This window comes from Pyrus communis, chromosome 7 (genome assembly GCF_963583255.1).
Source record: "Pyrus communis chromosome 7, drPyrComm1.1, whole genome shotgun sequence".
Classification (NCBI taxonomy): Eukaryota; Viridiplantae; Streptophyta; class Magnoliopsida; order Rosales; family Rosaceae; genus Pyrus; species Pyrus communis.
Window position 1 is genome coordinate 3,066,589 of NC_084809.1, and position 23,581 is coordinate 3,090,169.

The 23,581-nt window shown below is 35.6% G+C and overlaps 1 protein-coding gene across 1 annotated transcript; it reads left to right on the forward strand.

Annotated features, from left to right (window-relative positions):
• The first annotated feature begins 3,888 nt into the window (after positions 1–3,888).
• On the forward strand, positions 3,889–19,264 carry LOC137739348 (pentatricopeptide repeat-containing protein At1g06140, mitochondrial-like). The gene is made up of 3 exons (XM_068478907.1): positions 3,889–4,483; positions 11,838–12,513; positions 18,775–19,264. The coding sequence occupies exons 1-3, from the start codon at positions 3,889–3,891 to the stop codon at positions 19,262–19,264; spliced, it is 1,761 nt and encodes a 586-aa protein (XP_068335008.1).
• Positions 19,265–23,581: the final 4,317 nt, after the last annotated feature.

Here is a 23,581-nt window from a genome sequence, read left to right on the forward strand (position 1 = left end):
CCAAATTTAATACCTAATATACCCCCATCAACCCAATTCAATATGTGGATTTATTTTTAAACCCATTTGATTTTTAGAAGCTAAATTTGATGGGAGGAAGCTCCTCCTGTAATTTGTTCCATGGCAAGGAAGTCGTCTAGAATTCGTACCACCAATCTGAACTTGATTTCTTTGGTCTGGCCCCCGTACTTATTCCGTTCCACAGGACACTCCCACCAGGACTTTGCATGGGGTCGCCATGCTCCTTGATAGGCCACCCAAACAAATTACGATCAGTGGATGCTTTTGTGGCAAGTGACTCCATGCACCTTTTTGGAATGTTGAGTTCTTCAGCATAAGGGAGAATGTCATCACAAGTTTGAAGTGCCTTTAGAGAGTCCTTCCAATTTGGAAGAACTACTTGATTGAGAAAGGCTTCACTTTGTGTGATTAAGTTGTCCTCCCCGTACTCTTCAGTCATTTCTAGATGCCGGAATTGACAGTGAGAGAAATTGGAAACAACCAAGGTTGAGCAGAATCGTATAGTTTTCAAATTGCAACCAAGGTTAAAACCGACAGAATTGATTTGAATTCTGGCCAGCCCTGGGCCCTCCAACCCTTTCCGATTTTGTGGGGCCCTTTCAGATTCCACAGCCCTTTAGCCTAGCCCTCGATTGGAGACGATTTTCGGGCTATTTTTGGCCCTCTAGACCCTTCGGTTGGAAATTGCCTTAGGGATACTATCTCTCATACTATTTATATATATCTTTGAGTTTTTCTTATAATCCCTAATGAATTACATGTTCTTATGCTTTAAAGCTATCGTTTGATTTCTTTGTATTTGTCATTCTGCGTCCTTTATCTTTTTTTTTTCTAAATTTTGTTGGACAAAGGAAAAAAGAAATTTGATTATCCAACTTCCATGCATTATGAAGAGTGGCAATCAACTACATTAGATGCTATATATGGGATGAAAATGAAAGGGTCAAAAAGAAGACAATTCAAAAGGAATCTACGGCGTCCACTGTTTATCATTATGCTACGTCTATAATATAGTCCAAATAATTAATTAGAGAATAATCAGTGCATATATAATCGTAATTTGTTAGAGAAAATAGATATTGCTTCTCACGGCATTCATGAGACCATAATACCTGAACAAAGTCTATTAAAGGAGTAATGATAGGTAGACTAATCATTTAATCGTTAGCATTAGTCATATCTAATGATGGATAGAAATCACGTGATTATTATTAATTAATACTACGGTCTAGTGATATTCTTCTTCATTTGTAAGTGAGAGGTCTTAGGTTAGATCATTGCCAAAAACAAATTTGAATCACATTATTGCTAACTATTATGAGACTTAGCCCACTCTCCACTCTCTTAATAATATAGATAATATCGTTTGTTTAAAAAAAAAAAAAAAAATCACGTTACTGTTTCTCTCTCCCTTCTCATGCCTTCCCTCAACAGTCATACATAATTGCAGTAGAGAGAGAGTTCCCCAAACTTCGAACAAAATTATTTACCAAAAAATAACTTCGAACAAATAAGCATATATATGTATACAAACATTTTGGTTAACCCTCAGGGCTTAGAAAAGTTACTTGTTTTTTTTAAATAATAATAAAAAAAGGACTAGTTGGTGACGTAATGCACCATTTCGAAGGTCGAACAGATTCATAAAGGCATTTCAGCCTCTCTATGTCCTTAAAACTCATTGTTCAATTCACCAGCATCAAGAATCGAACTCAGAACGTACCATGTAGTTAAATTGTATCAATCATAAGTAAATTAGTAATATATACATTTTCTGGAAAAGAAACTTTCAAGTGATTTTTATAAAACATTTGGATTTTATTTTATAAAAAAATTGTCCTATAAAAACACTTACGAGTAGAAGCACATTATGTAAAATGGACCCTACTGTTCATCTCAAACGTGATTAGTAACCGGTTCCCCCCAGTTCTTCCAGTTCAATTTGTACTTTAGTAACCGGTTCCCCCCAGTCATCATCCAGTTTCCCCCAGTCATCCCCCAGTCATCCCCCAGTCATCCCCCAGTCATCCCCCAGTTCCATCACTTTTCCACGCAACTTCAGGCCAGTTCTTCCAGTTCAATTTGTACTTTAGTAACCGGTTCCCCCGGTCATCATCCAGTTTCCCCCAGTCATCCCCCAGTCATCGTCCAGTTCCATCACTTTTCCACGCAACTTCAGGTCGTAGGCCTACGAAGGCACTTAAAATCCCCCTCCTCCTCTTTAAAACCAACCCCGCTTTGAGTACATAAAAATTTATCCTCCTCCTCCTCCCCCCTCCTTTCCCTCAGTTCATTAAAATCCACCACCACCCCGCCGCGCCCCCGCCCGCCCCCCCCCCCCCAACAAAACACAACCATTGTGTTTTGAGTACATAAAAATTTATCCTCCTCCTCCTCCTCCCCTCCTTTCCCTCAGTTCACTAAACCCGGACAGCACCAATAATCAATTAGCTCCCTTCTCACTTCTTCTTCGGGTTCCCCCAACCCGAACAGCACCAGTAACCCAAATATTTTACGATTAAGAAGTAATGCACGGCGGGACTTTGGTTGATCCTCAACGAATCCCAGCTAGGTTAGTGTATTTTCTTTTTCTTTCATTCTCTCTACTTTCTAATTATTTGGTTTTACTACTCCTAATAAAGTACTCATAAGGTGATAAGCTAGGGAAATTCATCTGCTTACTAATCTAATTTTCTTTCCAGCATCACAAGGGAGGATACTGGTCTCCACAAATGCATTTTCTTTCTTCTCGCCATGCTAGGCATGCTCCTACAAGTTAAATGTTCAACCTTGCAGGCGTCTCCATTTGACACAGACTACGTCATTGTTTTGATGTTAATTGTTGATTTATTCGCTTATGCCGGGACATTGGCTATTGTCAAGATACTGCAAGCTTCCCACAATTTAGATCTGTATGAATTGATGAACAGAATCAGCCTTTTGTGTGGAACTTTTGCCTTGATTCTACTAACGTTCATCCTTGTTCCAAATTTTGGGTGGTTTGCTCTCACATGCTGGGCCATATGCTTTGTGTCAACTGTGGTTAAGTCCTACCCAACCTTGAAAAGACTTTGTACAACAAATGCAACTTATGTCATTCGCAAACTAAAGGACTTGAAGAAGAAATTGAATGGCACAGAAGAATCTCAATCTCAAAATCAAATTGGGATAGTTTAATTAATGGGTATATTTCAGTTTGTCCTTTCAAGTTTTTGTTTGATTGTAACTCTACACAAAATCTTAGAACTTTACAACCTCGCACAAAAAATTAAACTTTCAATGTAACATCATAGATTCGTCAATTTTTCTGTCAGTATCTCTATTATATGGCTACGTGGCATCATGAGGCCCACTCTATCACCTATATGCTACCCAAATTAAAAAATCAAAAGAAAATTTTGCTTTTGGAAATTCATTCAAATATTTTGACATATAAAAAGTACGATATTCATTGACATGTTACTACAAAATGAATGTATGAATATATAGTTTTTATTTTGGAATGAATATATATAATTAGTCACATCATAAAGCATACGAAGTTAACATTTTTTTCAACAATTCACGAATTTTGGAACTTATTCTCAATAATGCCACTAGCTACAGAAATACCCAATACACATAGAGTGTATATTTCAAATTAAATTGCCATCACCCTAAAAAAATTAGATTAATGTATTCGACAAAAAAATTAAATAAAATTGCTATATTTAACAGAATTTTATAAATTAATTATGAATGAAAACCAAGAAGGAAGACCCAAAGTTCAAACAAACCGATCTGCTTAGTTTAGACAGAGAGAGAGAGAGAGAGAGAGAGAGAGAGAGGTATCAAAATGCTTTGCTCTCTCACCAATCGCTTACAGTCATGAATCGAATTAAATCCGGGTTCGGATCATTGGCTTCCAAAACCCAGATTAGATTTCTCTGCACATCCGTTCTCGACGACCCACGCCCTCAATCTCCATTTCTGTCAGAAAACCTCGCTTCTTTCTTGGACAATTGTTCAGACGCTTTTTCACTGAGAAAACTCCACGCTCGCATTTTCCCTCACGGCCTCGGAAACAATATATTTCTCGGCTGCAAGCTCCTGAATTGCTACGCAAAGTTCGACCTTTTATCAGATTCCAGATGGGTTTTCGACAGAATTGTCAACGGGAATCTGTCTCTCTGGAATGCAATCCTTGTTGGGTATTTCAGAGCCGGTCAATTCGACGAAGTTCTTTGGCGGTACGTAGATTTGAGGCGGTGGAATATCGGGTTGGATAGCGACGCCATTACGTTTGGTTTGAAAAGTTGTATCGAGTTGGGGGATTTGGGATTTGGACGAGGGATTCATGGGGATGCTTTGAAGTCTGGGTTTAGTTCAAATGGATTTGTGGGTTCGTCGCTTATCGGGTTGCATACTAGATGTGGGCTTATTGATGATGCATCTAAAGTGTTCGATGAAATTACTGAGAGAGGTATAACAAATGTGGATCCCCTATAATGGCAGCCTGCATTTTTGGCGAAATGGATAGAAAGACTATTGTCTATTGGTTCTTGGAATGTGACGTTGCCGGTTATCTTAAAATGGAGCAACCCTTGGAGGGGAGGCTTTCCGCCTTTTCTGTAGAGTGATGGAAGAAAATTTTGTGCCGGATTTGATAACTTTGTCCAATGGGATTCTGTCTTGTGCTTGCTTGAATTATTTGCGTCCAGGAAAGAGTATCCATGGTTGCATTATTCGAGCTGGTATTTAAAACTTCTTGTCCTGGAATTGAGGAGAGATGTACAACAATCTCAAAATTCTAAATTTTCTTTCTACTCAAAGAAAATTACAGTATTTGATTACTTACATTGTTCAATGGTTTCGTCCGCATCACACATCTCATCTTAAAAGAGAGCCTGAACACTGCTGATGGCTCACATTATTTGATATGAGAAGCAGTTTATGAAGCGAGGGAGGTTGAATACTCCCACTGATCATACTCACAACATTCAAACACAACCAAATTCGCGCTTCTTAGCTCTCTGTTTTCTCTCTCAGCTCTGCGTCTTGATTCATACATCATGGGCTTGGTGCCCAGATAGCAACTTGAGCGGCTCGATCAAGATTTCTGCTCCTGTTTCTCTTCACTTTTGAGGTTTACGACTCATTCGCTTTAAACTCGTTGAAATTATTGGCTTGTGGGTGCTTCTGTTATGAATTGCGTTATGGCGCTTTGGGTTTTGTTTGTATTGCATATTGGTTATTGGGCAGTGGTTTGATTGGAGTTGGAATTTGTTTTGGAACCTCCCAAGGTTGTATTTTTGTGGGTAGCTTTTAGTTTTGTGAGTAAGGCTGTGTTTGTTATGGATTTGGGATTCTAGTTTTGCAGTTTTCAGGAGCTTATGGTTTCACAAAGGTGCAATCATTTTCTTTCCTTTTTGGTAACCTGAGAACTATACACTTAGGCTGTGTTCTATTGCCTTGTGGTGGAATTCAAAACTTCAATTAGTGTGACATTGAATTTATTATTGAAAAGGCTAGGTCCTTTCCATTAGTTAAGCAGATTGGACAAAGCTGCATTCAAATTGAAAAAAAAAAAAAAAAGAAAATAAATCAGCAATCTGAACTTGTAAAGAGCTCAAATCTGCATTAAAACTAACACAACGGCATAACCTTCAAATTCTCTCACATTATTTCGCTTGAAGAAAATAATACTCCCTTGTTGAAAAATTGCCAAGATTCAATACAACTTATATCGAGTGGTTTTAATTTTAAAAACTGCTCGTTTAATTCCCAAGAATGCATAGTCACTTACCTTTAAACTTGATATTAAAAGTATTTAAAAAAAAAATTGACATCAAGAGTAAAGACCTAGTATTTTTCTTTTAAAATATAAAAAATTTGAAATGTACAATTAAATTTTTGGAGCACCAGTAAGGGCAACTCTAGTGCAAATATGTAAAGCAAAGATGTGTAAATGGGTCCTTTACATCTCCCGTGGCATCTCTATTGAGGGGCAACTTTAATTAAATATAACTAGTGTTTGCCTACACACTTTGTATGTATGAACATATTTTTTAGAAAATGAGAAGGAGAGAGGGAGAGAGAGAATGTGGGGTGGGGGGGGGGGGAGTGGGAGGTTTTTGTTTTTGGTATTTTTTATTTTTTATTTTTTTTATATTGAATATATTTTAACATCACATGTAAGTGAGGCTTCAATAAAAACAATTTACCAAAAAAAAAATAAAAAAATTAGACCCGTGAAATTACATTATTGCCTTCTTTTTTTTTGTGATAGAAGACTAAGTAGTTTTTTCACCCTCTTTTGGTTGATAAAGAAAGTTTCATTAATTAATAAAGATATAAGAGCAAATTAAGATAAACTAATCTAAAGATACACATAATCCATAGTATGATCCATAAAGCATTTTAATACATATGGAATTATCCTCAATGAGTTCTCATAGTTTTGAAAAAGAATCTATGATCACATTATTACAAATATTACCTTACCCACTCACTATATATTACCCAGTGTCATTCATCCGTATTTACTCTTAAGGAAAGTAGCAAAGTTAGAGTCATTCATTGGCAAATCCACACATAAATCAAAATGACTATTTGCTTGTGGACTTTGTTGCAGGCAAGGATAAGATACCCTTGCAAGCGAAAGGGGATAATGGTATTGGAGGAGTTTGAACTTTCAAACTTATTTAATTTGTTTAACTTTTAGGTTGGTAATAGTTTTATGAAACCATATAAAACAAAGGATACTGTTTAGAGAGATTAAATTTTTAAATCAAATTTACAAAACAAATAATGTATCACTAATAAAAACCAAGCACGGTTCATTAAGGTTACTCCACAAATGCATTTTCTCTCCCCCCCACACTAGGGTCACTCCACATTAGCTGTGAAGATACTCCAAGCTCACAACTCAAGTTTGGCTGAACTCATGAACAATGTTAGCCTCTTGTCCCGTGGTTTATGTTCATCATGGTTCTGTCTTTTGGGAGAGTTGCAACTTAGTTGTACCAATACTTGAAAGAATTTTGTGAAAGTGCAGTCCCAACACTTTTCCATGCTTAAACCTATAAGTTACACAATACAAGGTGAGGTGCTATGGACATGGTCAAGGCGTCTGATATGACAAATTATTTTATTTGAGGAAGACGTCTCCAACTTACCAATCGTTTTAGAAAGATTTAGTTTTCTTCCAGGTTCTAAGCCTGCCGTTGATTCTTTATAATCAGATTTCAACCTACATATTATGTAGTTTACATCCTAAACTTGTTTTTTCTACGCGAGTTGATTGTATGTTCTTTTAATTGAAGTGAAATACATGACGGATAATTACATATGAACAATTATAAGAAGGCATACAAAGCCTATAATTGCTTGACTAACAATTATTAAATTGTAATTATTATTTTATGTTTTCATTTTGTGGCATTTTTTTTGCTCTAATGTGGTTACAATTGTATCTGCACTAAAAACTGAATCTAAACCACATAAGATATGCTAAAAAATGAATCTAATGTGCAATAAGATATGCTAAATGCAAAGCAATATAGAAGGAGATCCCAAATTAGTTCCACAATTGTGTTTGTATCTCTTGGAATTACAAGAGTTTGTCTTATAACTTAAAGGTGCAATTACTTAGTGGAATCTTCCTACAATTATTTATATTTGTTATCTTTTCTCTAACTGTTAGTCCATATCTTAGAAATATATAAAAATTAATTTTATCACTACCTGAATATGAGAAATTATAAACATATAAAATCAATGCATATAGAACACTTACTGAGTGTTTTTATTATAAACATGTTTTTATGTATGTAGAAATGTGAAAAGAAAAAGTCATCGTACTACGGTTTAGTAGTATTTATCTTTACTTATAAGTGAAATGTTTTAGGTTTGGTTTTAGCAAAAAAAACGAATCTAAACCACATTATTACTAACCCATTGTGAGACTTAGTCCACTCACTCACTCTATTAGTTATGTATAGATAATATCATTTGTTAAAAAATAAATAAATAAATGAGTAAAAATAAACAAAACTCTATATGCCAGCACAGAGTCATGTGAAAAAGCTTTTTGCACGTGTAGGGTACGTGCAGTAACCAATAGCCCAGGTATATTCTGTGCATAGTCGATGACATGTAGCCGTAACAATTGAAACTCCAAATTTTCGTCAGCGCAATTAAGGCGGAGATGCTTATAGGGCCCCACTTCCCTCCCTTTATCTTCCTCACAATAGATTCTACATGTAGAGAGATTTTTTAGTGTGATCAGTACACGGAATGATACATAATAAATGGTGGGATATATGTGTTAAAAAATTAATAACTTAAAAAATAAAATTTCTCACCATTCCTATTAAAACACATAATATACCATTTGTATTCCTGTCATAACTAAAAATTTCTCCTACATGTGGGTATCGCAAGTCCTAACCAATGGACTGGACCTCACTCTGTGTCTTTCCGCCTTCATAAAGATAATGGGGGAAAAAAATTTAAGCCATTAAATATTTTCTTCCCAAATTTTCTCAGCAAAGGATCTCTAGAAAATGTATCAACAAATTTATTTGAGTATATGAAAAAATGGCAAAGTGTATGTATGTAGAAAGAATAGATTTTCAACTATTGTGTATTGAAAATATTACAACCCTAATATATAAACTAGCACTAGCCTTCACAAGGCAAGTTTACAAAACATAACCCAGTCAAGATCCTATAATCAAGCTTCATAGTCAACGTGCTATACAAGGCAAACAACCCTAGAATGAATCAAAGAATATTTACAATTAATACAAGAATTTCAACAGTACATATGCAAGTGGCGTGCTGGGCAATGAAATGTTGCTCAAAAAATGAAAAAAAATGAACAAACGACTTTTGTAAAAAAGTGACATATGTGTTGGAATTTTTTTTCTACAGTTTATGATAGTTGGAGAAGATGGCTTGGTTGTTTTTTTTCCTGTATTCTTATGAAGAAGGAGAAAGACAAAGAACAGGGAAGAAGACAGTAGAGAAAATTTAGGAGAAAACGAGAGAGAGGAGAAGAGTGAAAAAAATGAACTATTAAATTAAAAGAAAACTAATAAAAAGAGCTTGAAAACTTTAAATTTTAACGATAATGACAAAATAAAGAGTAAAGTGAATAATACTAAATTTGACTTTTTAGTGTAAAAATGTGGTTTTTTGTTAAAGTGAACAGTACCGCATGCTTTTCGTTAAAACTCTCTTAAATTAATCTCATTTTTTATATTAATCAGTATAAAAATAATTATGAGAGTAATATAAAATAATAAAGGATTCGAATTAACACTTGCTATGTGGCGAGTTTTTATTGAATTATAATGTTACTCAGCAAATTCCAAATTTCCAATGCCAAGCAAAGGTCATACAAGTTTTTCTCTCAAAGCCGACTTAAACCATCTCCAATGGAGATATTAAATAGGATTAAGCCCTAGTTTGGTACTGAGGTGATTCTGAAAAAAAATGGCTATAAAAAAAAGCTCTTTTTATGTTTGGTAAACATTTAGCTTCAGTTTTTTTTCACAGTTTTGAGTGAAAAAAAGCCAAAAACACAAAGCTGCAAAACCCAGCTTTAAAAAAACCAGTTTTTTTTCACATCTGTTTTACATAAAAGTTTATTAAACACTATAATACTACCTTTTTTTTTTCTTTTTTCAAAGGCTCTTTTACAAAAAAGTTTACCAAACACTATGTTGCTTTATTTCACAGCTGCTTATTCTCACAGCACAGCAGAATCAGTTTGTTTTCAAAGCACAGCAATACCAAACCAGCCCTAAAAGACATTCAAGTGTTCTTCAATGAATATGCCATATATGATGTGGCATGTGAGTCATTTGACTCTTTACTTTCTAACTGCCTTTTTTTATAGCAAACAAAGAAGGAGTCAAATATATTTAATTTAATTTTTAATGCATAGGTCTCATTAACAACCAATAGAATACAAACTAAAACTAATTTTGATTATTTTTTAATAGTTAATGTAACTCTAGGCCTAATAAAATAATAAAATAAATATTTGACACATCTATTGGAAAAGGAGAAATTTTTAGTTGTGACGGGAACACTGATGGTACATCATATTTTTTTTGGTAAGTGGTAGAAAATTTTAATTTTTAAGTTATTAACCTTTTAACACACAAATCTCACAATTTATATAAGAACACGTAGTGTACCACCTCATGTGACGGTCATACTAAAAAATCTTTCTTGGAAAAGAAAAAGATTTAACACTTGTATTCAATTTGTTACATTTACCATCAAATAAAATTTTGACATATCATTTAAAAATGCTCTTACATGTAGCCGTAACAATTGAAACTTCAAATCTTATTCAGTTCAATTGACAAGCAGCCGTAACAATTGAAAATCTTTTTTTATTAGGTGATGCTTACACGTGTCGTTTTTTGGCAATAAATACTAATGAAATCCACGGCCGGAAATTAATGAGGCCTCAGAGTAACACCAATTTAAGTAAATAGGGGACGAGCCTGTTCTTCGTACCTCCTCCACCACTTCCTCGATCACCCTCCCAAAACCCCATCTCCCCAAAAGCTCTGAAGAACTCAAATTAGACAATCGTTATTTGTATTAATATAAGAATTTATGGACGTCGGAACATCGGCTAATTCTCCACGAATCTCAGATGGGTTAGTACATTTTCTTTTGCTTTCGTTTTCTCCACTTTCTAATTAATTGGTTTTACTAATCCTAATAAAGTACGTACAAGGTGATTAGCTAGGGAAATTCATCCACTTACTCATCTAATTTTCTTTCCAGCAGCACGAAGGAGGATAGTGGTCCCCACAAATGTATTTTCTTTCTCCTTACCATGCTAGACTTGTTGCTCCAAGTTAAATGTGCAGCCTTGCAAGCGTCTCCATTTGACACAGACTACGTCATTGTTTTGATGTTAATTGCCGATTTATTTGCTTACGCCGGGACATTGGCCATTGTTAAAATACTGCAAGCTTCCCACAATTCAAATTTGTATGAATTGATGAACAAAATCAGCCTTTTGTGTGGAACTTTTGCCTTGATTCTACTAACGTTCCTCCTAGTCCCAGATTTTGGGTGGTTTGCTCTCGCATGTTGAGCCATATGTTTTGTGACAACTATGGTTAAGTCTTATCCAACCTTGAAAAGACTTTGTATAAGTACAACAAATGCAACTGACATGCTCCATTATGTAATTCGCAAACTGAAGGAGCTAAACATGAGATTGAATGGCACAGAAGAATCTCAATCTCAAAACCAAAATGGGATAGTTTAATTAATGGGTATATTTCAGTTTGCCCCCTCAAGTTTGTGTTTAATTGTAACTCCACACAAAATCTTAAAACTGTACAACTTCGTACAAAAAATTAAGATTTCAATGTAATATCATAGATTCATCAACTTGTTTGTCAGTATCCTTGTTATATGTTACATGGCATCACAAGGTCTACTCTATCACATATATGGACTACCCAAATTAAAAAATCAAAAGAAAATTTTGCTTTTGGAAATTCATTCAAATCTTTTATATATATGTACGATATTCATTGACATATTACTACAAAATGAACGTATGAATGTAGAGTTTTTATTTTGGAATGAATATATATGATTAGTCACAGCATATGAAGTTGACATTTTTTTTTAACAATTCATGAAGTTAGGAACTTCTTCTCAATAATGCCACTTGCGCCAAATACCCAATACACAGAGACTGAATATTTCTAATCAAATTGCTATCACCCTAAAAAAATTTAAATTAATGTATTCGACAAACCTCGCTTCTTTCTAGGACAATTGTTCAGACGCTCTCTCACTGAGAAAACTCCACGTTCGCATTTTCGCTCACGGCCTCGGAAACAATATATTTCTCGGCTGCAAGCTCCTGAATTGCTACGCAAAGTTCGACCTTTTATCAGATTCCAGATGGGTTTTCGACAGAATCGTCAACGGGAATCTGTCTCTCTGGAATGCAATTCTTGTTGGGTATTTCAGAGCCGGTCAATTCGACGAAGTTCTTCGGCGGTACGTAGATTTGAGGCGGTGGAATATCGGGTTGGATAGCGGCGCCATTACGTTTGGTTTGAAAAGTTGTATCGAGTTGGGGGATTTGGGATTTGGACGAGGGATTCATGGGGATGCTTTGAAGTCTGGGTTTAGTTCAAATGGATTTGCGGGTTCGTCGCTTATCGGGTTGTACTTTAGATGTGGGTTTGTTGAAGATGCAGCTGAAGTGTTCGATGAAATTACTGGGAGAGATATTGTTGCTCAGAGTGGCGACCAACGTGCTTGTGAAGCTTTTGGGTTTGCTCGCCGTATGCAGAGGCAAGGATTGCATCCAAATCGGGTCACTCTTGTTAGCTTACTTCAGGCAGCGTCGCAGTTAGAGGTACTGAAAGAAGGACGTTCAGTCCATGGCTATACTATTAGAAGAGGAATTGGTGGTTCGGATGAAGTATTCGAAACAAGTCCCGTGGACATGTACGGCAGACCCTTTAACCTTTTCCGTTGTCATCGTCAACTAATTTCTGAAACATTATTCACATAGATCAATAACCTGAGTATACCAACAGATAATCCACGTGTTAAGTACAAGTTTATCCAAACTCTCAGAAACCTTGAAATACATTACGAGACGCGTCCCCTCTCCATCACTATCAGCGACGAACATTGCAGTGGGATGAGTAGGCAACTGCAAAAACACTGAGGGCAATATCATGAGAAAAAAAAAAAAAGAGAAAATACATGTGTCAATTTTTCTAAATGAGTTCTCATAGTTTTGAATTTTATTTTTTATAATCACATTAATACAAACATTAACTACCTTTCTCACTATTGTCATTTACTCCAAGGAAAGTTGCAAAGTTAGAGACATCACTTAATTTGTTGGAAAATTACAAAAATAAAATTGCCCAAATGGGTGGACCACTGAGTCACTGACAATGACTAAGATAATCTTCCATATCTTGTGGTTAAAGGGCAGTATTGTCCATTGGATCTTTACGACGCCATCGCCAAGTTATTTGTCTTACGAGTGTGATAAATATATGGACTTGCATGATAATCATGCTTTCATAGTGTTGCATAAAATTTTCTTGAAATCGAAGTACGATATTCATTGATAGCAATTGAAAATGTAAATGTGAATATAAATAATTTTTTTAACAAAAAAAAAAACCTATAAATATTTCAAATTCATGATTTAAATTCCATGTCAAACTAGTTTTGTTCAAAGACTTACATATTTATTAAATTCACACTAGTGTAGTATTAGTGTTATAAGTATCAAAATTAGGCTATTTAAAAACATTTATATATATTAATATCACATTTAAACATATTTAGAGAGGGAAACGTGTCATTTAAACACATTTCTTTATTTTTTGTGTATATTAGAGCAAATTAAGGTAAACTCATCGAAACATACACATAATCCATAGTATATGATCCATAAAGCATTTCAATACATATGGAATTGTCCTCAATGACTTCTCATAGTTTTAAAAAATAAAAAATAAAATTATGATCACGTATTACAAATATTAACTACCTTTCTCACTATACATAACAAATATTCCATGTTGAGTTCATGTTAATAGAATGAAATTTTATCTTTATTCAAAACAAATATTTTGTTTCTTCAGTTTCTTTGAATTCAAACAAAATTGAACTGATGAATAAAAAATAGGGATGTAAAATAGCTTACGTGGCTCGGGAATTGGATTCGATGATTCAACATTAGTGTACTACCCCATGTTTCAGTTATATTGTAAAATCTCTCATAACCGAATTGCTTTTATGGCCCAACGAGTGAGCTACAGTGACTAAAAATATTTAGGAATATGTTTGTTCACGACTCTAAGATGATAGTGATGCTAGTATTTATAACTGTTTGATAAGTCTAAATATCAAAATTATACTGTTAAATGAATTTAAATATTAAAAATATGTATGATGAGTAGAAACAAATTTCAAAATTTAAGTGGTGAGTTACTACTACTTGAAGATAATGAGTAAATATGCACCCGCAAATATGCAAGGTGGTTTTTTTTTTTTTTTTTTAATTTAATTTATTTTTTTATGAATATCTGTGAGGTGTTTGGAACGTGCGCCGAAGGCTGGAGTTGTCTATTGCATCAGTTTGGCGCTTCGGCATACGACGAACGAGTTAGGAACTTTCCGCAAGGCTCTATTTTTTGTGAAAGTTCAGTTGTAGCACTTCTTCATGCCTTTGACAAATTGAAAGATCTCATATTGCATGGACTACTGACGCTGTTCCTTATGTCCGTGAAAATGAAGGAGGTGATGAGGTTGAACGGCAGCGAAGAACCACAGAACCAGAACGGGGATGCCTGAGTATAATAAGTAAGCTGGAATGCACAGTACACCTTTTCAAAACATGTGTTTTCTTTCTTTTTTTTTCATCCCAAATCAAAGAAAAAGGAGACAATATCATACCGGATCAAATCCAATCGTTACATGATAATTGTATTACATAGCGTATAACAACTATCAAGTCGTTTCGAGAGGGAGGGTGGCACAAAAAAATAACTAAAATCTGTTCTACGGAACATCGCGTCCCAAGCAAATTGGCGCACCAAACATGGGACGAGTGCTTCCCGTCTCACAACGTTCCGTCCCATTGCACGTTAATTCGTTGGAAATTTCACATAGAAGGTTAGACCTTTTTATTTTTTATTTTTGGAAACTGTAGAAGGTTAGACTTTGGACATCATCTAATTCGTTACAAATTCCACGTAGAAGGTGCAAAAAATCAACGATAAAAAAAATATAAGAATCAAACCCACACCCACACTACACAAAGCAAAGAACAGAGAAGGTGCAAAAAATCAAATGATAAAAAAATATATATATAAGAATCAAACCCACATGCACACTTACCACAAAGCAAAGAGATGGAATCAAACCGACACGCACACTTACCACAAAGCAAAGAGATGGAAAGCGAAACCATCGATCCCCCGGTTAGACTTCGGACATCATCTGATTCGTTAGAAATTCCACGTGGAAGGTGTAAAAAATCAAATGATAAAGCAAAGAACACTTACCATCAGCCACAAATCCAAAAGGCAAATGATAAAATAAACCCGCCGGCTGATAAAATACAAGAATAAACCGCAACGTAGAACTCATCCATCTAGAACCCACAATGCATCGGTCATTTCTGAATTCTAACCGGGTCCCACGTTGTCCATCTCGGCATTCGTCGGTACTCCAAACCGACTCAAAACCTTATCTCCCCCGACTGATTCCTTTTTCATCTCCTGAATATACGGCGTCCACTATTTATCACTATTGCTACGTCTATAATATAGTCCAAATAATTAATTAGAGAATAATCAGTGCAGATATAATCGTAATTTGTTAGAGAAAAATGATATTGCTTCTCACGGCCTTCATGAGACCATAATATATGAACAAAGTCTATTAAAAGAATAATGATAGGTAGACTAATAATTTTAATCGTTAGCATTAGTTATATCTAATGATGGATAGAAATTACGTGACTATTATTAATTAATATTACGGCCTAGTGATATTTTTCTTCACTTGTAAGTGAGATGTTTTAGATTTGATCATTGTCAAAGATAAATTTGAATTACATTATTGCTAACTATTATGAGACTTAACCCATTCTTTCACTCTCTTAATATAAATAATATCGTTTGTTAAAAATAAAAAAAACCACGTGACTGTTTCTCTCTCCTTTCTCATGCCTTCCCTCAACAGTCATACATAACTGCTAACCCTCTGGGCTTCGAACAAAATAAGCATATATATGTATATAAACATTTCGGTTAACCCTCTGGGCATAGAAAAGTTACTTTTTAAAAAAAATAAAAAAGGACAAGTTGGTGACTTAGTGCAGTATTTTGAAGATCGAAAAGATTTATAAAGGTATTTTAGCATTTCTTTGTTTCTAAAACTTATTGTTCAATTCACCCGCATTAATAATCGAATTCAGAACGTACCATGTAGAATACGGACCTAAAAATCGTCCATTTATCACTGAATCATCCGTGGTAGTTCTCTACTTAGAAAAGTTAGTTTCGTACAATGTTTCTCCTGTTTTGTTGAATTGTATCAATCATAATTAATATAAACATTTTCTGGAAGAGTAACTTTGAAGTGTTTTTTTATAAAACACTTGGATTTTATTTTATAAAAAATTTGTCCTATAAGGGGGCGTTTGTTGCGCCGGACTATCTCGGACTGGATTAGTTTCAAGGACTAAGCTGGACTAGTTTAGACTAGACTAAACTGGACTAACTTAGTGAAGCGTTTGGTGCAGTATTGGACTAAGAAGCTGGATAATAACAAATGCTAATATTATTTTATTTAATATATATATTATTAATATTTTATTATGATCTTATCTTTTTCTCCATCTTTTCTTCTCAGACCTCTCAATTCATGTCTCTTTCTCATTCCTGGTCAAACTCCTTATTGATTCCAATCTCTATTTCTCTGTCCTCCCTCCCTCTCTAGCTATGCGTTGTTCGAACGGAACCTCACGGCTCCAATTTTCCCGATGAGTTGCAGGTTTCCCGATGTGTTTTTTGGCCAACCCTCATTAAATTGGATGAAGTTAGCACGCCAAAAAATTCATCACCATCCCTGGACCGAGATCTTAGCTTTGCATGCTCGAATTTGTCATGGATTTGAAGAAGCCCAAACAGGCCGAGACTTCCAAGCCATTTTCCGGCCACATTCGACCACATTTTGGCCTCGATTCAAGTAAAATCGTAATCTTGTCACTCCCAGCTTCAATTTGGTATGTTTTATATGAAAGTTGGTTGTGAAATGGATCTGAAAGAGAGTCGGGAAGTTAATGATTGATCTAGGTGACCGACGATGACGAGGAGTCTGTCGGGAGTGGTCGTTGAGCATAACAAGGACGAGAAATAGAGGATAGTCTTAGCTAGTCCCATGGTTATTGGGGGGTCTCACTAAGACCTCTTAGTGAAGGGTTTTGTCCATACTAGTCCCCTATAGTCTCATTAATGTTAGTCCCAGCATGGAACAAACACAGTATTGGACTAATAGCTAGTCCAGTCCAGTCCAGTCCAAGTTAGTGAGGGCAAACAAACGCCCCCTAAAACTACTTCAAGTAAAAACATTTACGAGTAGAGGTACATTATATGTCAAAAAATTTCAAATGGACCCTACGTGTCGATCTCGACACCTTGTGAATTATTTTATAGTACACCTTGTGGAAAAAACTACGAATGCCCCACGTTGTCCAGTTCGGCATTCGTCGGCTCCAAACCGACTTAAAACCCATGCCCCCTGCTTACCCCTCGATATTTTTGCTACATACAAGGTCAGACTAAACTTTGGTCAAAGGTCTCTTTACACAAGGAATATCGAAATACATACATATATATATATATATATTATGGGACCAGGCTGTGTATAATCTCAAAACTTGCTAATTCTAACAAGTCCAATCTTTCCCTCCCTATAAGTAGTACACCACCTCTGAAATTCTTCTTTAACTTTAAGGTTCTTCCTTTCCGCTACTCACTCCATACGCAACTTTTTAGTATCCATCTCCTGAATATTCTCGCGGCCACCGCAGCGTTCCTCGCAAGAGTTTCAACACATGCACAGAACCCACATCCCCCTTATACACGTCGGAACTTCGGTTAATCCTCCACAAATCCCAGCTGGGTTAGTATATTTTCTTTAGTTATCATCATTTAGTTGTTTAATTTTTTGAATCCATTCTTCTCTGAAACTCTTTCATCTACGATACTTCTTTTTCGTTTTCAATTTCCAGGTTCAAGTTATGGATCAAAGAAATTTGGTTTCCAGATATTCTATAACATGCCTTGTGACCAATTCACTCTCTTTATACTACCTGTAGTACAAGAAAAAGGCGCATTCTGCAATTTGCATAATGGATGCAAACATTAACATTGACCCTCTAACAGAAACGTAATTTCAAAATATTTACCAAAATAATTTTTACCCAGGTTAAATAGTTTTTCATATACTTCGCCATGTATGTTGTTATTCTGTCCTCGTATATCTTGATAGTTTTGTGGAAAACTCTTTTTCCCCTTTTCATTTTCGTTCTTTCATAATCAACTGGGAAAAAAGTTTCTTCGTTATGTTTTGTACTTGTTAATTTCGAGTGAGTGCAAGTAAATTCAAGGCAAAATAAGCTTAAAATCAATTTTTTCAAATTTTATTATTATTAAGAAGACAGGAAGAATTCGAAACTGTTATAATAATTTAGGGGAGGAGAGAGTTTCGAATTCGGTGTGCATTAGTGAAAAACCCAACACTTTATTCACTAGGATATTAGACCACATACAAGCCTAAAATCTTTGATCGTGGGATGTTTTGACATTTCAACTTGATTAGATAGGATTTTGTGGAACTAAATTAGTGCCCTTTTGATTATTTTTTTTCCGTTTTAATATTTGTGTGCTGTAAATAAAGGAGACATATGTAGACATACAAAATAAATGACGAATAAAAAAGAGTGAAGAAACAATTTGTATGTGAAACGGGATCTTTGATAAGCTCATGTTCTTAATTAGCTAGCCAATGAGTTTGGGTTGTGGGCAGATATTCTAACGGTTGATGACGCATGTCAATGTCATTAACTAATATGGAAAAACTGAATATTAGGAACTCCTGTTATCATTAGAGTAATGTTACAGAGATCATTTTCCCATTCGTTAATTTGCTGTGTTGATTATAATACAGCAGCACCATGGTGGAGGGTGGTCAGCACAAATCTCTACCGGCAGCACACAAATGTATATTCCATCTCCTCAACATCCTAGGAGTCCTCCTCCAAGTGAAGCATGCGACCGGAAATTTACCGTCTCCATTTGTCATAGACCACAACACTGTTGTGATGTTGATTGCTGATTTACTCACTTACGCGGGGACATTGCAGACTGCCAACATTCTCCAAGCTTCCAACAACACAAATATATATGAATTGATGAACAACATCAGCCTCTTGTGTGGAACTCTTGCGTTGGTTCTACTGGTGCTCCTCCTGGTTCCAGCTTTTGGGTGGTTTACTCTTGCATGTTGGGCCATATATTTTGTGATAATTGGGACCAAGTCCTACCAAACCCTAAGAACACTATGTGCTGACGTTATTCGTTATGTCTGTGACAAAATGAAGGAGGCGATGAGGTTGAACGGCATTGATGAACCCCAGAACCAGAACGAGAATGCCTGAGTATGATAATTAAGCTGGAATGCAGAGTACAACTTTTCAAAACATGTTTTTTCTTTTTTTCATCCCAAATCAAAGAAAAAGGAGAGAATATCTTATCGGATCAAATCTAATCGTTACATGATAATTGTATTACACAAATGCATGTAACAGTAAGACTTCATCTCATCGATTTCTCTGTCTCTGTAGTACAAGGCATGTGCTTTTTGATAATGGATGCAGACCTTAATGTTAACCCTGTCCATGCAGGAACACAAGTTCCGTATAATTGTTTCGTTTCCTTTTTTATTGAATTGGAAGAAAACACCTTAGCAACCATGTAAGAAAAAACACTTCAAAGCTCAATTGAAGGAAAAACCCCTCAACTATCCACTTATCATGATCCTTAGTTGCAAAATTTTCTTTGTTCGAAGTGTTCTGACGTTGCTCGCTGCACAAGTGCATTTGTTGCTTTCATTTTGTTGCAAGTGTAGCCCAAAAGTACCGCGTTTCTTTTGCTCTCATTCACCGCCGTTCCATCTTCTGTAGTACTTTAAGCTTCACGGCCACAATTGGTCATATTCCTCGCCACCAAACTCTGTTTTGGGGTTCTCTTTTTCCTATGACAAAAAACAGAGCTCTCCTTTGACCAAAAAAATAGAAACCAGAGTCCTTGCGTGAGTCTGTGTGAGAGAGAGAATGCATAACAAGTCTTCGATCTGATTTATGTTTTTGTGTTCCTAGGTTGGTGGAAATTTTGGTGAATTTCTTTTCAATTCTTTTGTCCAAGTTATGGATCAGATAAATTTTGTTTCCTTGCATAACATTTACTCAGATTTTACAACCTCAAACTTTCATCTGTAAGACATCCGCTGGTGAATTCTGTCTCTTTGCTTGTAGTACAAGGAAATTAAAGATCTTTTGGACAATGGATGCCAACATTAACGTTAACCCTCTACATGTAGAAACGTCAGTTCAAAATATTTGTTTGTTTGATTTATTTATTAATATTAATAAACTAAGATTATGTACATAATATGTAAGTGGTAACAGTTCATTTTGGTCACTCCACAAATGCATTTTCTTTCTCCTCCCACATTAGCTGTAAAGATAGTCCAAGCTCGCATCTCACATTTGGCTGAACTCATGAACAATGTTAGCCTCTTGTCCGGAACTCTAGCCTCCATTATGTTATTGTTCATCCTGGTACCGGTTTTCGGGTGGTTCGCTCTCGTCTTGTGGACGTCTGGATGGTTTGTTTTGTGAGAGTTGCAACTTAGTCATACCAATACTTGAAAGGCTTTTGTGAAGGTGCACTTGCAGCACCCTTGTATAGTTGTATGCCTGTGACAAATTGAAAGGGCTACCTTTACTTATAAGTTATACCACAATTGAACAATACATGAGTTCCAATTAGTAGTTCATAACTAATTTATTCCTCCATCATTTAGTGTAAATATCATTGTATTAACAAACAAACAAAAATTGTAGTGGCTAAACTTTACTAATTCAGGCTTAGAGCACGTCTTTCTAAATTCGTGTTCATTGTGTTGAGCATGTGAAATAAAAAATTAAAAAGAACTTTGTTCAAATTAACACAACGGTAGAAACCTTCAAATTCTCTCACATTATTTATCCTGAAGATCATACTGTCCTATCGGAAAATTGACAATATTCTATATAACTTATATCGGGTGGTTCACTTCTACAGAAAATGTTCTTTTAATCATCAAGAATGCACAATCACTCACGATATGCTGCAGGACAGTGCCACTAGTGGCAAAATGGATGCTTCTCAAACCGACTCCCTTCGTTGGTTTGCAAAAATAATTTCTTCATGTGATGGAAGTCTTGACAATGGAGGTGCGGCAAAGGTTAAGCGAACTGCCAGTGAAGAGTCATTTCCCAATGTGACGGATTACTTTGAGCAATGACATTAAATTTGGTGGAAACCAAGGAAGAGCGGCCCTGCAGACTTCCAGAGAAATGTACTTCCCGGTCTTGTTTCTTTGTCAAGAAATGAGGTGACTGATGATCTTCAAATAATTGAAGGGTTGATTATGGAATCTGGTGGGAGTTGGCTGTCAAGTTTGTCACAAAGAAATTCCGGTAAGGGAGGTAGGGGAAGGGGGAGGAAGCGTATGGGAACTTCTGCTCCGTCTACTACTGTGGCCGAAGTTAACCAGCCCCAGATAGAGCAACCGAAATGCGTGGAGCTGCAGGGACCTGAGGAGAGAAATCTAACCTGCTGGGGTAAGAGGACAAGGCGTCCACCACAAATAACAGTACACAATCTCGTTAACATATCGATGATACTCAATATTAATAAACTAAATATGTACATAATCTCGATGATACACAATCTTGTTAACATGTCTCACCAATATTTGTTGGTTTTTTTTATTTATTAATATTAATAAACTAAATATGTACATAATATAATAGCATAAAGGAGGAGGGTGGTTTCACCGGCTCGGGTGGTCACACCACCACCTTCTCCCTGTCTGCCTTCTTTGGTAGTATTGCTTGTGGAAATCCCACAAGCTTCTTTGGTTTCTACCACTTGGTGCTTGCGATCTGTGATATGCTATCTGAGGGAGGATGATCATTGTTTTCTTTCCATCTCTGAGGTGCTATTTGGCTGGGCTCCTGGTAGGTGTTGGCTGTGGAGGCTCGTGCCCGTTGTGCTGTTGTGGCGCTTTCGGCCGCAACGCATTGAGGAAGTTGTTAGAGTTTGTTTGTGTGCTTCTGTTTTGGGCTATTGGGTTACAACGGAGGTCCTTCTTTTGCTTCTGTGATTTATGTATTTGGGTCTCTGTTATGTAATTTTGTTGTATTTTAGTAAAATGTAACCCATTTACCAAAAAAAAAAAAAAGGAGGAGGGTGGTAATAGTTCCAACTTCCACAAATGCATTTTTTTCCTCCTTCCCGCTAATTCGTTGTCGCACAGAAAAATCCAAAAATAAAGTGTGCACTTTGTTGTCGGCAAGGAAGAGTTTTTTTTTCTTTTCTTTTTTTCTTTTTTGGACTTTGTTGTTTGGCTTTTACAGATAATAGGTAACGTACAATATGATCCAACTCCATATAAATAAGTTTTGAGGATATTGTTGGTATATATTTTGTTCAATTTGTATTTTGCTTAGAATTGTGGTAGAGGATGGACTCGTTTGCAAATACTTTTCAAATATCTAAAAGCATTTTTGGTGAAACGTTTTTTAAACTAATTCTTAGTAAAATTGCAATTGAATCATAAAAAAACACTTGAAGTACTTACTCTGAGAAGCACATAACTTATGCTTCTAAGAGGAAGCACTTCAAGTACGTTTGGATCCCAAACATTTTCTCTAAAAGCACGTTCAGTTATTTTAAAAACATTTCCAACTGAGTTCTAAAAATACATTCTTTTGTGGTGTTAGGGTTACTATCTCTCATACTATTTATATGTATCTTTGAGTTTTTCTTATAATCTCTAGTGAATTACATGTTCTTATGCTTTAAAGCTATCGTTTGATTTCTTTGTATTTATCATTCTACGTCCTTTTTTTTTTTGGTAAATTTTGTTGGACAAGGGAAAAAAGAAAATTGATTATCCAACTTCCATGCATCATGAAGAGTGGTAATCAACTACATTATTAGATGGTATATATGGGATGAAAATGAAAAGGGTAAAAAAGAAGACAATTCAAAAGGAATATACGGCGTCCACTGTTTATCACCATGGCTACGTCTATAATATAGTCCAAATAATTAATTAGATAATAATCAGTGCAGATATAATCGTAATTTGTTAGAGAAAATAGATATTGCTTCTCACGGCATTCATGAGACCATAATATTTGAACAAAGTCTATTAAAAGAGTAATGATAGGTCGACTAATAATTTAATCGTTAGCATTAGTCATATCTAATGATGGATAGAAATTACGTGACTATTAGTAATTAATATTACAGCCTAGTGATATTCTTCTTCACTTATAAGTGAGAGGTTTTAGGTTCGATCATTGCTAAAAACAAATTTGAATCACATTATTGCTAGCTATTATGAGGCTTAGCCCACTCTCCCACTTTCTTAATATTAGGGGTGCAACTTGGACATATTGGAAGGTCAACCCAATCCTAACCCAACTCGTACAATTCAGGATCAGGTTGAGTTTTAATCGGATTCATTCGGACTTGGGTTTAATCGGGTTTGCGTTTACTTGGATTGGATTCGGATTGCCCAACTTTTTCAAGTTTTTATCAAGCATTAGCATCAAATTTTAAATCATATGTTTCTGAAAGCACCCGCATGGGCATGTATACATCCACAAAGACATCAACCTATTTGTAGTAGCAAACAA

What these genes read in the sequence shown, in the direction of transcription:
- LOC137739348 (XM_068478907.1), top strand. Translation starts at nt 3,889, where the DNA reads ATGAATCGAATTAAATCCGGGTTCGGATCATTGGCTTCCAAAACCCAG. An exon ending in CGATGAAATTACTGAGAGAG is followed by an intron (nt 4,484 to 11,837) that starts GTATAACAAATG and finishes ACAATTGTTCAG; the next exon opens with ACGCTCTCTCACTGAGAAAA. An exon ending in GAAACAAGTCCCGTGGACAT is followed by an intron (nt 12,514 to 18,774) that starts GTACGGCAGACC and finishes ATTATAATACAG; the next exon opens with CAGCACCATGGTGGAGGGTG.